General features: G+C 43.7%; 1 protein-coding gene across 5 annotated transcripts in view; it reads right to left on the bottom strand.

The window, feature by feature from the left end:
- The window catches only part of CPSF6 (cleavage and polyadenylation specific factor 6), a 29,474-nt gene extending 16,443 nt beyond the window's left edge, over positions 1-13,031 (bottom strand). For 3 of the 5 annotated variants that reach the window (XM_072328949.1, XM_072328957.1, XM_072328942.1), the window contains exons 1-7: positions 12,886-13,031; positions 5,700-5,909; positions 4,102-4,205; positions 3,045-3,190; positions 2,347-2,520; positions 1,479-1,983; positions 153-245 (exon numbers count right to left, since the gene is read on the bottom strand). In XM_072328949.1, coding sequence (XP_072185050.1) covers positions 153-245; positions 1,479-1,983; positions 2,347-2,520; positions 3,045-3,190; positions 4,102-4,205; positions 5,700-5,909; positions 12,886-12,945 — 1,292 coding nt within the window. In that variant the 5' untranslated portion in view covers positions 12,946-13,031. The remainder of the gene's footprint in view (positions 1-152; positions 246-1,478; positions 1,984-2,346; positions 2,521-3,044; positions 3,191-4,101; positions 4,206-5,699; positions 5,910-12,885) is intronic. The other 2 variants (XM_072328973.1, XM_072328965.1) reach the window with 1 other exon arrangement.
- Between the last annotated feature and the right edge of the window lie 787 nt (positions 13,032-13,818).

The raw sequence follows: 13,818 nt of genomic DNA, 5'->3' as shown, positions 1-13,818 counted from the left end.
TGACCCACTGCTTGATATTTCTACAACAGTGTTAGTTCCTCTGGTAGAAAGAAAACGCAGAACAACAAGCAATACTATCCTCTTAAGTGCAAGAAGTGGAACAAGATCCTATAGCCAGTTTAGCATAAGAGGAAATGTCTAAAAATTCATACCTCCCTGAGTTTTGAGTATTATTTTTCGTGTGCCTCCCATAGAATGGAATATGTAATTTTTCTCTTATGGACATGTTATTTCCAGTGAAACGCCTATGATATATAATTAATGACAATTTAAATAGTTATGGATGATAGTCTTAACATTTTTAATGAAAATAGCGGACAGAAGTTATTCTGTCCTATCCCCACTCCTTCCCTCCCCAGCCATTCTGTAAACTGCAGACAACTTAGATTTCGTCCATCAAAAAACACAAAGCACCTTATTATATCTCAGGCAATTAAGCCAAATGCTTGAATTTCTACAATTTCTATAGGAACACAGTATGTACAATTGTTTGGGATTTTTTCAACTTTGTGCTCACACGTAAAAGGAAGAATCAAAGTGCCTTTGCAGGAAACACTTTAGGCAAGAGAAGACTCTCTCAACAATATAAGTAAAATCACAAGTGGAAAAATTCACATGTAACTGCGTAGAAGGTATCTCTCTTAAAATTAGACCCCAAAAGTTCTAAGGAATACAAGTACGGTGAAAATGAAGACAACAGCGGGAAGACAGATGCTTGAAAGCACAAATGCAAAAGCTGTTTCAAACAAGATGTGAAACACTTCACTAGTCAAGTCAAAGGGACTCAAAAACCCCGGCCCAGACTGGATTAACTACAGAAGAGGGCACTGCTACAAACACAGAAAGACTGTACAAAATTACAAGTAGCTTAACAGGAAAGCAAAACAAGTGTCTTGCAATAAATTCCCACATGGCTTTTGAGACAAAAGCTAACTTTTAATTGAACCCTTAAGAAAAAAGTAACAAGCAGAACTGCTAGAAGATGAAAATGACATGAGCTTGGTGTGGCACCATCCTCAACACATGCACATATTCAAAGCGAACACCAGAGCATTTTACAATGACAGCTTGCAAAGCAAGATGGCAAAGGGACAAGTGAGAATTTCAAGTTATGACAGCAGCACAACCAGAAGCTACTGGCAGGAAGTGATAGAAGTTAGCACGTAGAACACACAGAATGATGATACTGTAAACAATGTACACAAACAGTTCAAAGCTGAAAAGGGAAAGCAAGATTACTAGCAATGCATTTTAGGGTTTTCTTGCTGCTACAAACACACTTATGAGAGTTCATTCACTAAGAAGCAAATGGGCAAATCTTATGATTGCAGGGATCCCCTCCAGCTTTGTTGTTTTGTTTTGCTTTTTCCCCCTCGTTTACTTTTTCTAATATTTGCATTAAAAAAAATTTAAAAATCATGTGTTTCCTACAAGGAATAAAGTCTGCCATAAGGCAAGTTACACCAAAAAACACTCACCTTCCAGGTGGCCCATAGTCACCTCTGTCATATGGTGGAGGTCGGCCATATGGATCTGTTGGAGGTGGGCCACGGCTGTCTGAAGTAGGTATGCCACTATTGGCAGGTGGGGGGAAGAAAGCTGGATTCACATGTGGTGCAGGAGGTGGAGCACCTGGAGGAGGCCCGGGGAGATGTGGAGGAGGAGCGAGAGTCAGGGGTGGCCCAAGAGGGCCGGGTGGACGAGGGGGAAATGGACCCGGAGGTGGAGGTGGACCCTGCTGAGGTGGTGGCGGACCCGGTGGCGGCCCATAGCCTGGAACTGGTGGTGGAGGGCCTGGAGGAAGTGGCCCAAGTGGAGGCTGACCAAAAGGCTGTCCTGGAAACAGAACTGGTGGTGGTGGGCGGTCACCACGATTAGGAGGTCCAGCTAAAGGAGGTGGGAGGACCTGACCAGGAGGTGGGGGGCCTGGTGGGCCTGGTGGACCAGGAGGGCCTAAAGGTGGACGTGGGGGAGTTTGTCCAGCTACAAAAAAAAATACACATATATAAAGTTAATAAACATGAAGAAATAATTAAGATAATAATTAAGATTCTTGCCCCCTTTTTTTTTTTTTCCTTCTCAGACAAAAAACCCTCACTGAACAATTCAAAGGTTGCACAAGACATGCAGAGTTCCACTTTCGGGTCCAGTATCTTAGATATATTTATAATTGGTTATCTATACTGAAAGAGAACACTAACCTGAAAACAGACCCAACCACTTCAAGTTTTTGGTATTCTATGTGCCTGCTAACTGACCTTAATTTTTGTAATTCCCAAATAAGCATACTGCATTAATAAAAGAAGATAAATATTAAAGTGAAACCCTCCACATGAAATATTTTACCTGGGAACGGTGGTGGTGGCCCTCCTGGCCCTGCTGGTCCAGGGAATCTGTCTCCACCTGGAATGGCACCTGGGAAACGGCCTCGCCCTCTATTACTAGGTGGAAATGCTGCTCTTGAGCTTCCTCCTGGAGGACCAGCTTTACCTTCCCCAGACATCTGGCCAGACTGTGTGGCTGCAGTGGAAAAATGTCATTATGTAAATCAAAATAGTTTAAAGCTTTACAATTCTTGTTCTAAACTTTTACGTAGCACTAAAGCACCACCTTGATCCTCGGTACCAAATAGGAAAAAACACTCATCTAAGATTCAGCAGTGTTTCAATATCCCCACACCACACGAATGGAACTGGAGAAACTGTCAGTCCAATAAGTTAGTCTAATCTGCCTACAAATGCTGTACCTCTACTTCTCCAATCTTGAGAAGAGTTTTACAAAGCTGCATAATAAGCACTTCCAGCAAGTTCTATCTCCTATTAAAATCACAGACATTCATTACATTCAATTAATTGTTTTGTCTTCAGTTTTTAAGGGGATCATCTACTTTATTATTTTAAAACAAAGCTGCAACTTCATTCACTTAATTATTTTATAGAAATCTTTAACTGTGCAGAAATTATCAGATACTGAGAGAAGAATTGCAGGACAACTTTTGGAATAAACTTCCCATCTTTCCAAGATGGCACAAGAGAGAGACTTACTTTTCCTTGACTGCATTTCAAACTGACTCAGAAATTGTTTATTACAAGGAGTCACAACAGGATTCTGCCCATGCAATTCTCTTTTAGGCAACAAATCCATCAACTTTTTGGAGGATGCTTCTGATCCCACACCCACAAGGGCAAACCTGAAAGGAAGAAAAAAACAGTTGCACTGCAGTTTTTTTGTTCCCTGGATATCCTGATGCCTCACGAATAAACGCTTAACACAGTTAGCAAAAGAATACTTGAAAACAAAATACAGAATCTTCCACAAATCTTAGTCCAGTTTTAGAGATAGGTAAAGAAATTCACTCTAGGACACAGACAAAAAACCACAATGTAATTCCAAGATGCAGCAATGTAACAAAGGTAGCTTTCTGACACAGCATCAATATGCTATCTATTGATTATTATAACCAAGTTGTTATTAAGAATTCACTGTGTTCTCATGGCTACTCTCATTAGTAATGCTGAGAGACAAAGACAAAATTATGTTAGGAAGATTAGACTGTCAGTGAGGAACCAGCTCAAGTGCTTGCTTTCAGCAGTTAATGGAAAAACAAGCATTCAATAACAGGAATAGGATAGGTAAAAATTCATATTATGAAGAACAACATACATAACCAGCACACTAACTGAAACTTAGGAATAGAGTCTTCACATATATCACAGAATGATAGAATGGCCTGGGTTGAAAAGGACCACAACGATCAACTCGTTTCAAACCCCCCTGCTATGTGCAGGGTGACCAGGCTGCCCAGAGCTACATCCAGCCTGGCCTTGAATGCCTCCAGAGATGGGGCATCCACAGCCTCCTTGAGCAACCTGTTCCAGCGTAAATGCCAATATAATTTAACTCATCAAAAAGCATGAAGTAATATTCCCGTAAAATTTATGCCAGGAATTTAATTAGCATGAAATAATACACCCAATCATTGTTGGATATTGATAAACAAAGGCCATAAGTTTACATACTGACAGGATAATTGGAACTCCTTCCCCACTTAGACCCTCCTAAACTTCAGTCGACTTACAGAAAAAGCAGACGAGATCTTACCCTTTAGATTGGCCATTAGCACGGTTTTCAAAAAACTTTATCTCCAAAATATCATTTACCCCTAATGAATGAACCGCTTCAGTTAAGTCTTCATCTGTCGTCCACTGAAAAATATAACATTCAACTATGAAATCTTACCTAAAACGACAACACTTTTCCACGCTCTTATTTTGAGGTATAAGTGGTGAAGAGGAATACTTTATACAAGTTGTCGGTATTTTCTGACTCTCAGAGGACCTTCACCTACACTATACAATGCCCAGAAAATTCACATTTTTTTACATCCTTTTTTTTCTTCCCATTGATTCTATTTCCAAACCAAAAAATCCATTTTAGGAACATATTAATACGTATGCTCACTCCAAGAGCTTTAACTAGAGAGAGCCTAGTAAATTACATATTATTTTGCACAAAAATAACAATATTTTCAGATTAAAAATGGAAAACTAGCACAGAAAACATAATAACAACTATTTCACCTTAACCAAATCTCCTTCCTGCAACTTTCCATTAGTTCCTATCTAACATTCAACAATTTCACACATACTCAGAAGCATACAAGACATTTATACCCATAGTTTTCTTCCTCTTCCTGTAACTCCATCACCTCTTTAAATTCCACTTGGGAAGTACAAAGCAGGCTTTCAAGATCCTGAATTACTTATCTGACCTTCCTCAAATCAAAGCTTCTTTTAAAAGATAAATAAATTACTTTGCTGAGATCTAAACACAAAGAAAACAAGTATGATAGTAATGCTCAAATGAGTTAAGACTGCTTTTGGTGGGTAACTTCGTTTGTGAAGCCAAATAACAAGTAACGGGTACAAATTACTGCACACTGGCCTATCTACTTTACAAATTGTGACATTTGACTTGGATGAGCTCAGCTGATTGCATTTCTGTATTTTAGAGAGGTTAAGTCAATGAGCTCCCTTCACTTAGCTATTAGCTCCTGAAATTAGGTTAGTATACTAAGTAATGAAAAACATTAAGAATGCATAAGGCATTCTTTCCCAAGCTTCCACCTAGCAAAAACTTACTCAGAATGAAAAATAAACACGAAGGAGGATTTTGCTTGCATGAACTCAATGAAATGGATTTCAGGTAAAGACAGACCAGTTCCAGTTAATTTAGCTGTTGCAGAACTACTCGCACTTCTGTTGCTTAACTACAATTGATTTTAAAACGCATTAATGCTGACTAAAGGAATTATCAGAAGGGAAATTGTGGCTCGGTGAGTTACCGCAGAGATGTTACTCCCAGGAATGCAGAAAAAAGCCTCAAGGCAGTGAAAACAGCTTTGTTCCAAGAATCAAAAAGGAAACAGGAAAAAGGCAAAAAAAAAAAAAAAGTAAGAAAATCCCAGATAACCTTGTTTTCTGCTTGGTCTAAAAGTCTAAAACCTTCAGTAAGGCCTCACGTAAACTGGGTTTGTTTGATAGTTTTAAAGTATCTCCAAGTATGAGATATTCGATATCTTAAGCTTATTCCCCTCCTTCATTATATTCTCTGAAAAGACAGTCCTTTAGATTTCACAAAGAATCACATTTGCAATTTTCAAATCGCCAGCCACACCTGGGTAGGAATAAGATACTCACCCAAGTAAGGTTTCCAATGTACAAGGCAATTCTCTTTCCAGTATACGTGTAGACAACATTTGGTGCAGCTCCTTTACCTACATCGTCTCCAACTGAAGGTGGGAGAGAATCCATGTAGTCACGATCTTCTGGGGCATCTCCATTATTCGCAGACGGAGAGATTACGTCATCATACAAATCAATCTGATCGTGTCCACCATATTCAGCTTCCTAAAATACATGAAGCACCTCAGTTATATTTAACATTAAACACTTCTCAGAAACAAAAGTCTGACAACTGCCACTTTCCACAGACAGTTTGACCCAACACCTACACAACATCCGTAATGAAAAGCTAAGCCCTGACTTCATCCATATTTAAATATATAAAATCCTTACGTCTTCTACCACATGATGAACTGATAAAAGCAAAAATACACCTCCAGCAACCGCTTTGCAGTGCAACACTATTTACCTTGTAATATAAGCAGAAAAACTAAAAAACGCAAGCTCTATTCCCACAATTATGGATGTGAGCAAGCATGAACAATGTGCAAAGCAACAGGCTAATATCAGCTAGCAATTTTTGTCATGAAAATATTTGTAGAAGGAAAAGATCAAACCCGAAGTGGTCTGCATTGATATGAAATTCTGCATTTCAGATTTCTACTGCATTCCTAATTCGATTTTTATCTCCTTGTTCATGGAGAGAAAGAATGGAACTCTATGTCACTAAATTTAATAAACTGTTGGGTTTGTGTGCATTACACATTTACTTATTCCTGGGCTACAAAGGAACTATTCTGCAACATCAAGCGTGCCACTGGAACACTCTGGTTGAAAAGAGTATCATGGGATTTCAGAGTGAATCACCCCATCCCTCAGGTTGGTACAGTTTACAGCACAGTTTTGTCCAAGTGAACTGGATTCCTTTCAGAGGGAACATAATCACGAGTTTATTTACAAAACCTCTGCTTCATATGCTCGACAACCACATACTACCTGTGAAATGGGAACAGATGAGTCAAAAATCAACCAGTGGTCCTTTGGATGCCTTTGAACTGTAAGACAGGAAGAAGCATTTGGTCCAAAAGACCAGAGAAAATTTAGCTTGAGGCAGACCATGTAAGTAATGCATCAGGGGAAAGAAAAAAAAAAAAAAAAAAGAAGAAAAAAAAAAAAAGGAAAAGAAAAAGGAAAAACCCAACACTCCCCATGACACATTTAATTTCATACACTTCCATTCATCATTCAGCAGGTCCTGAGGAGGTCATGAGGATGATCAGAGAGCTGGAACACCGCTCCTATGGAGGAAGGCTGAGGGATCTGGGCTTGTTTAGCTTGGAGAACAGACTCCAGGGATACTTCATTGGAGCCTTCCAGTACCTGATGGGGGCCTACAGGAAAGGTGGGAAGGGACACTTCAGCAAGGAGTGAAGTGTTAAGACAAGGGGTAATGGATTTAAACTATAAGGCAGCAGGTTTAGACTAGATATAAAGAAGAAATTCTTCACATCTAGCATGGTGAGGCATTGACATGGCCTGCTCAGAGGAGCTGTGGTTCCCCATCCCTGGAGGGGCTCAAGGCCAGGCTGGATGGGGCCCTGGGCAGACTGAGCTGGTGGGTGGCAGCCCTGCCCACAGCAGGGGCTTGGAGCTGGTACTGTTTGAAGGTCCTTTGCAATCCAAACCTTTCTGTGATTCTATGATATTCAGAAGTGATCAATTCCCACACTGGGATGTTGCTATCCAAACAATCACTTATGATAGAGCAGCCCAATTTATCTGAAAAAGAGGCATCATCTCAGTTTCTACTGACAGGAAGGCAGACCACTGTTGCTCCCTGAAAAGTTATGGAAAAAGCTTAGGAGAGCCTTTATATTGACATGCAAAAGTTGCTTCACCATAAGCAAAGGTCGCAACTTCAAAAGTTTGCAGAGCATTCCTGGACTCATCCACAATGATACAGAACAGAAACCACCTCACCAGGTTTTGATATCAGAGATATTTCAGTGGCTGTTATCTTGTGATTTTGTATCTAGAAACCCACACAAGTATCCTCGACAGCATAACTCAGAATAGCAGATATGGTGACTAGAGAGGATGAGTGTGGATTCCACCACAGCAAACAAGCTGCAAAGCTAGCAGTCTTGGCTGAAAACCAAATATATCCACAGTCATCCTCAGATGATCAGCTCCCTTGAAAATATGAACACATTCATTATTCACTGCTGCTGTTCTTAATCACTAGAATAAATAAAACCAGGTACACAATTTTTGGCTCTGTCACTCAAGTAGGTTTGATCCTCAGTGAACTGCACTGGCCCAATACACAACACTGAACTTCAACAAAAAAATAATGTTTTCCCAAGTGAGTTTATTACCACTAAGTTTTGTGTTTTCACTCATTTTGTTCAGTTCTCCACCTACAGCTGATTTCTCATATCATTGTAATTAATGAAACTAAGGCCAAAGAACTGCCTGGGACAGGCTGAAACATGCTATCTGATGGTAAGATTAAGAGTGATGTCACAAGGCAACTAAGGAAATCCTCTACTAAACATGCAGCAATTCTAGCCGTTTATGTGTGTAGATGATGACTTTAGGAAAGAAGAATGCAGTCTTGGAGGCCAAAGCCAAACAAGCAGCCACCAGTTTTACAGCAGACATATGCTAACCTCTGTCTGTGAGAAGGTTGAGGTCAGCACTGCCAAAACACCAACAGGAACAGGTAAGAGTCTGCAGCTATGCTGTGCTTCCTTACTGGCAAGAAACTCCTCTGAACTGGATTGAGTTTCTGTTCCATAGGCTTTCAGATCACCATCACAGCACAGATAATCAGCAGATCAGTGCAGGTTACACCTAACTTCTCTAGGGCCAAAACTGCCTGATGCCTTCATTTCAATCAAAGAAATAAAACCCGATATTGCTCACTAAAATTTCTTCTTACATCGTGCTGGTTTTACAGCAAGCATGGAATGTGATGGCTCAATGGCTGTTACACAAGATCCAATAACCCTTCCTCGTTCACATGCGTACCATGGAAACTCACCCAAACACACCCTTCTTCCCTAGATGTAGTTGAACAAGAAAAAGAACCTGAGCAGCCGTACTTCTCTGGTCTTCGCTATTTCAACAAACTTTCCACCCAGATCACAAATTGCTTTTGACATCTTCCGACTTCCTTAGTTAAGTAAAAGCCATCGGAGCGTGAAAGGATTTCTGGTCATCGTCATTCACACTCTTAAAGATAAACATCCTACAGACAAGTCAGCACTATCACTGCCACTCCTCCTATACCCAAATCAGAGCAGCAGTGTTTCCACACAACACGCTTTAACAAGATCCCTATCTGAAATCAAACATCGTCTGCTCTGGAAAATCAGGACTGAAGTTTCACTGTCGGCGTTACTCAGCAGGATTCGGTGAATAAAAAGGGGATTGAAAAGATACACTGTCAACAACTCGCCCCAGACTAGCTGTTTTAAATGTCCAGTTCCCCAGCCCTCCCCATGTATTTTGTGTTTTAATCACCGCCTGCAGCATTTTGCAACATTGAAGTAGGAAAGACAAACACATGGAGCATCACCACCATGTCCAGGAGGGATAAATTAAAAGCGATACTTTGTTTTGAACCTTAGCAGCCTTACACTTGTGCATGGCAGAAAATACCTGGTCTCTCCAGTTCTATTTGAGACTCAAATGCTAAACTACCTTCCCAAAAAGATATTAAAAGCTGAAATCCCATTTGATTTTTTTCTATAATTTCTGAGAAGCGCGTTTAATTATTAAAAAGCAAATTCTTCACCTTGTCCTTTACCACTTTTTCAATTCAAAGTTACAGTACAAGCAGTCAAAAACATTACAGGGATGTTAACAATCTCACTTTATAAAACATCCGCGGGTCCTAAAAAAATATCACAAGTTGAAGGAACAGGCAGAAGTCTTTCTGGTTTTGATTAGCTGTCTGAATGCATAAACAAACTGGAAGAAAACAACAACCCTTGATGTTTCCAAAACAGCACACAGCCCGTGGTGGACAAGTCTGTTAGGCCACAAGACTCCCATTAACAGGCCCAGACGTCCACAGCTCTACCAGCAGCACACGGCTAACAGCTGAGCAGTCCGACCCTTCGGCTAATGCAAGAACTCGCACAAGGCCAAAAGCATAAAGGAAATACAAGGTCTGCCAGCTTATGTTCCTCACGACCAAGACAGTACTGCTCTACTGAGTAAAAATGTATCCTGTCACAACATGCCCGGCCCCTCCAAGGCAGCAACTGCTTTCTTGATATAACGGCTGTTTTTAGTAGTCACTTTTACACAACCAATAATGATAGCCTTTATTATTTATTATACAAAAAGTATTTTTCTTTGTGTTCCAGACAAGAAGTCCAGACAGTAACTTGTTCCTAAGACTCTGCAGCCACAGTGGTTCCCATGTAAGAAGCCTCTCAGTTGCTTTCTCCAAGACTATTGTGCTTTGACACTCAGTACTTCTGAGTACAAAAACACACTCTAACACTTTCTAAAGCACCTCTAATCTTATCACGATCTTCTGCCACCAATAGGATGCTTCAGCCATCTGTACACAGATAATGCACAGCGTAGATGTGCACGTCTGTGGAAATGGTCAAACCAGAACACACCACGCCACACATACTTCGTACAGGTCACAAGCGATGCGTGCAAAAATACTGTGGTTATGGGACTGTCGGTTTAGAACAAGACATGACGTAAATACAACAGACTGCTCGGTGGGGAAGTCGGCTGAGAAGACAAATTATCAAGGAGAGGGGGAAATGAAATGGAAATTAAAACCAATTTAAATACAACTGATGGGAGACAAACTGAGTAAAGCATTAGACACAAGGACAAAGGACACAATTACGATGATCAGTAGGTTAATGAAAGAGGCAACACAGGCACATACGGTTTTGATGAGCACCAGATGGGAAGGGAAAGTTGTGCTTTCACTGCAAAGATGTGACTTCAAGTCCAGCGAGCCAGTTCTGTGCAACCTGCAGCTGGCTGCAAGACAATTCTCAGTTTTCATTCAGTTTAGCCAGCCTGAAAACCTGGGCTCTGGAGTTTTTACTTCAGCCTTGTAACCTGTACTTCATTTAGTGCTAATCAGGTGGAACATCCTCCTACCTCATGGAAGCAGGCATAAAACCAATCTCCAAAGAGCTTCAATGGTGAGCACATCGAGGCTCAGAGCAGGACAGAGCAATGAAAGGCTCACTCAGCCACATATCCTAAAAGATTTATTTCCTACAAACACAAAAGTTCTGTCCCAGCTTTACTAATAAATACAGTTATACTGTATTTAGGAGAATGAAAAAAGCCACACAGCATGTTTTCAGTCCCTGCTACCGACAAAACTAATGGAAAGGGTTCCTGCAGTCCAACTAATACTGGCAAGCGAACACAGCACCATGCAACTCAAGAGCGGTATGTTTTTTTACATATAAAACAAATTTTCATTCGAAATACAGCATTGCATAAAATGCCTGTTACATAAATTACCATCAAATTGCCATCATTTTTCTCCCTACAGCATTTGAGAATTATAATCTTCACCCCTCCGCAGCCATGCTGAACTGTAAGTCCTCTCCTATTAATTCAAGCTGTCAGCTTCAAATCAGAAACCCTGAATAGAGGTTTCAAGAGGACTCATCACAATGGCATCAGAATTAGAGGTAGCAGCACTGTAGGTGGTAACAATTGGCTTTTGTTCCTGCTCTGCAGAAGGAAATGGAAAGTGCAGAGGTGCCAATCTTTGCCAGTCCAACTTTCTACTTTAATGAAATACAGTTTAACTGAGTAGGTTCTGAGACAACATGAAAGGTCCCAAAACTCCAGCTTAGAAAAGAATAAACAGAAATATTTCACAAAAATTAAAACAATTCAAAAAATCTTTGTCTTCACTAAGGTCACAGCCACAAACTGCACCACTTCCAGGCCTGCCCCCTATATGAATTTACACAAGTACTACTGGATTCAAACTATCTTTTCTGAAGATCTTGGTTTGTTATCATTTTTTTATGTGGAACTGACTGACACAAAACCAAAGCTGGTACAGAAGCTGCTGAGATAGAATCATAGAACAGCTTGGGCTGGCAGAGACCTCAAAGACTATATTTTATGCTGCCTGGTATTTGTGCTGTAGATCACCCCCACATAAATTCATCTAATGGGTCTTCAGCTGTCAGGGAGAAACCCGCACATGTGGACAAGCCAAATGCAAATCGGTCTCCTCTGTTATATGCTCATGAGAGATGGTGTACCTATATGGTTATATGGTATACCTTCAGGAAATTATCGATATAAATTAATTTACCGATAAATACTGAAAGAAATAAAGTTTGCTGGGGTAGTCACAAGTTGCTGGCAACATGAGCTGCGTGTCCGAACCCTGCTGTGTTCTCCCACTCCACGCAGGCAGCACTATGGAACCCGCGAGCGAGGGGCTGCTCCTGTTCTAGAGCAGCGCCGCCCCGAGAAGCGCGACACCCGCACATGGGACAGATGGCCCACAAACCCGACGGGAACATCACCTTTTGGTGGGAAGGGAGGAACGCGGCTTTGGGGAAAGGCGAGTAAAAAAGGAACCAGAGAAGTCAGACAGCAATGCAGGAAGTTCTGCGCGTTACACCGCCACTTCCTCACGCAAATCAATCCCCTCCGCTCACGAAGAGCCCGAGCAGCGCGGGCAGAGCCGGCGGGCGGCAGTCCTCCCAGCAGCACGAGGCTGCGCTCCCCCCGCTTCCCCGAGGGGCCGCCGCCGCTCCTCCCGCGCCGCGAACAATGGCAGCGCTCCCCGCCGCCACCGGGAAGGGGCCGCTCTCCCGGGCGGGATGGCTGTGGCGGTACGGAGAGCGGGAGGGAAGGCGCTCGCCCGCGGCCTGCCTCCCTCCCGCCCTCCCTCCCGCCCCCGAGCGCCGCCGCTCCCCGCCCGGCCCAGCCCCGAGCCCCCGCGGGCCGGGCCTGAGGCGCGGCCTCGCGCCGTCCCGTTCCGTCCCGCCCCGCGGAGCGCCCTGCGGCGCGGCGGGAAAGCCCTGCGGCGGGGCGGCCGAACAATGGCGGCGCGGCGCGGCCCGGCCCGGCCCCGCGCAGAGGGCCCTGCAGGCGGCGCGGCGGCGAAAGCGGGCGAAGAAGGAAAGGAAAGCGACGGGAGGAGGAGCCGGGCCGCTCCGGCCCGTACCTGGTTGAACTCCTCGCCCACATCGGCGTAGATGTCGATGTGGTCCACGCCGTCCGCCATGATCCCGCCCGGCCGCGCCTCGGGCCGCCGCCAGCCGCGCCCGGCTCCGCCGCCGCTGCCGGGAGGGGGAAGGTGCACGCGGCGTCACTTCCGAGCCAGGAGGGGGAACTTCCGGCGGCTGCCGCTTCTTGGGGGGCCGCCCCGCCCCGCCCGCCCCCTCAGAGCCGCCTCAGGGTAGAGGGAGACCGGCCCCGACCGCCTCGGCCCCCGGCGCTGTTCGGGGCTGCTCCTCAGGGCCCCGCGGCTCCCCCTGCGCGCCCCTGCTAGGTCGCGGTGCGAGGCTCGCCCTCGATCCTGGAACAGGGAGCACAGTGTGCGTAATGCTTTGCACAGCGCACCGTGTTCTCCATTGTACGCGGTGTTGCTCATCCGAAAACAAAGTTGCCTTTTGACAACGAGAAGTTTGTGTTTCTCAGACCAAGTTGAAAGAGTGTTAAAGTCTGCAGGTGGATTGAAAATCCCCTTTTCCATGAGTGGGAGTGATTCCCAGCTCCTGGATCAGCATCTGTGCCCCTGAGCATCCCCGCTTCATGTTGGATCCAGCACTTGCATGCATGCCTTGGTGCTCTTGCATTATAGTTCTCTTTGGAAGGAAAGATGTGTCTTTTCCAGACAGAAGAGAGGTGAAAAATCAGAGAGCCACAGCAATGGGTATGCTGTGGAGCATGCAGGCTGACAGTCCTGCTGTACCTTGGGCATGGAGATGCTCAGGCTGTCCTTGGAGTTCTCATCCAATTTGTGGCACACACACACACACACATTATATAATATGCAGACCTCTCGTGCTGTTCTACGTGTTAATGGACAGAAAACCTACAGCTGGGTTTGTTCTCAGCTGCGTGGGCTGTCCTGACCAACAAACCAAGCACTCCT

The sequence above is a fragment of the Excalfactoria chinensis genome, chromosome 1, assembly GCF_039878825.1.
Source record: "Excalfactoria chinensis isolate bCotChi1 chromosome 1, bCotChi1.hap2, whole genome shotgun sequence".
NCBI classification, from domain to species: Eukaryota; Metazoa; Chordata; class Aves; order Galliformes; family Phasianidae; genus Excalfactoria; species Excalfactoria chinensis.
The sequence above is the reverse complement of the archived record's forward strand: the minus strand, read 5'-3'. Positions and strand labels throughout refer to the sequence as shown.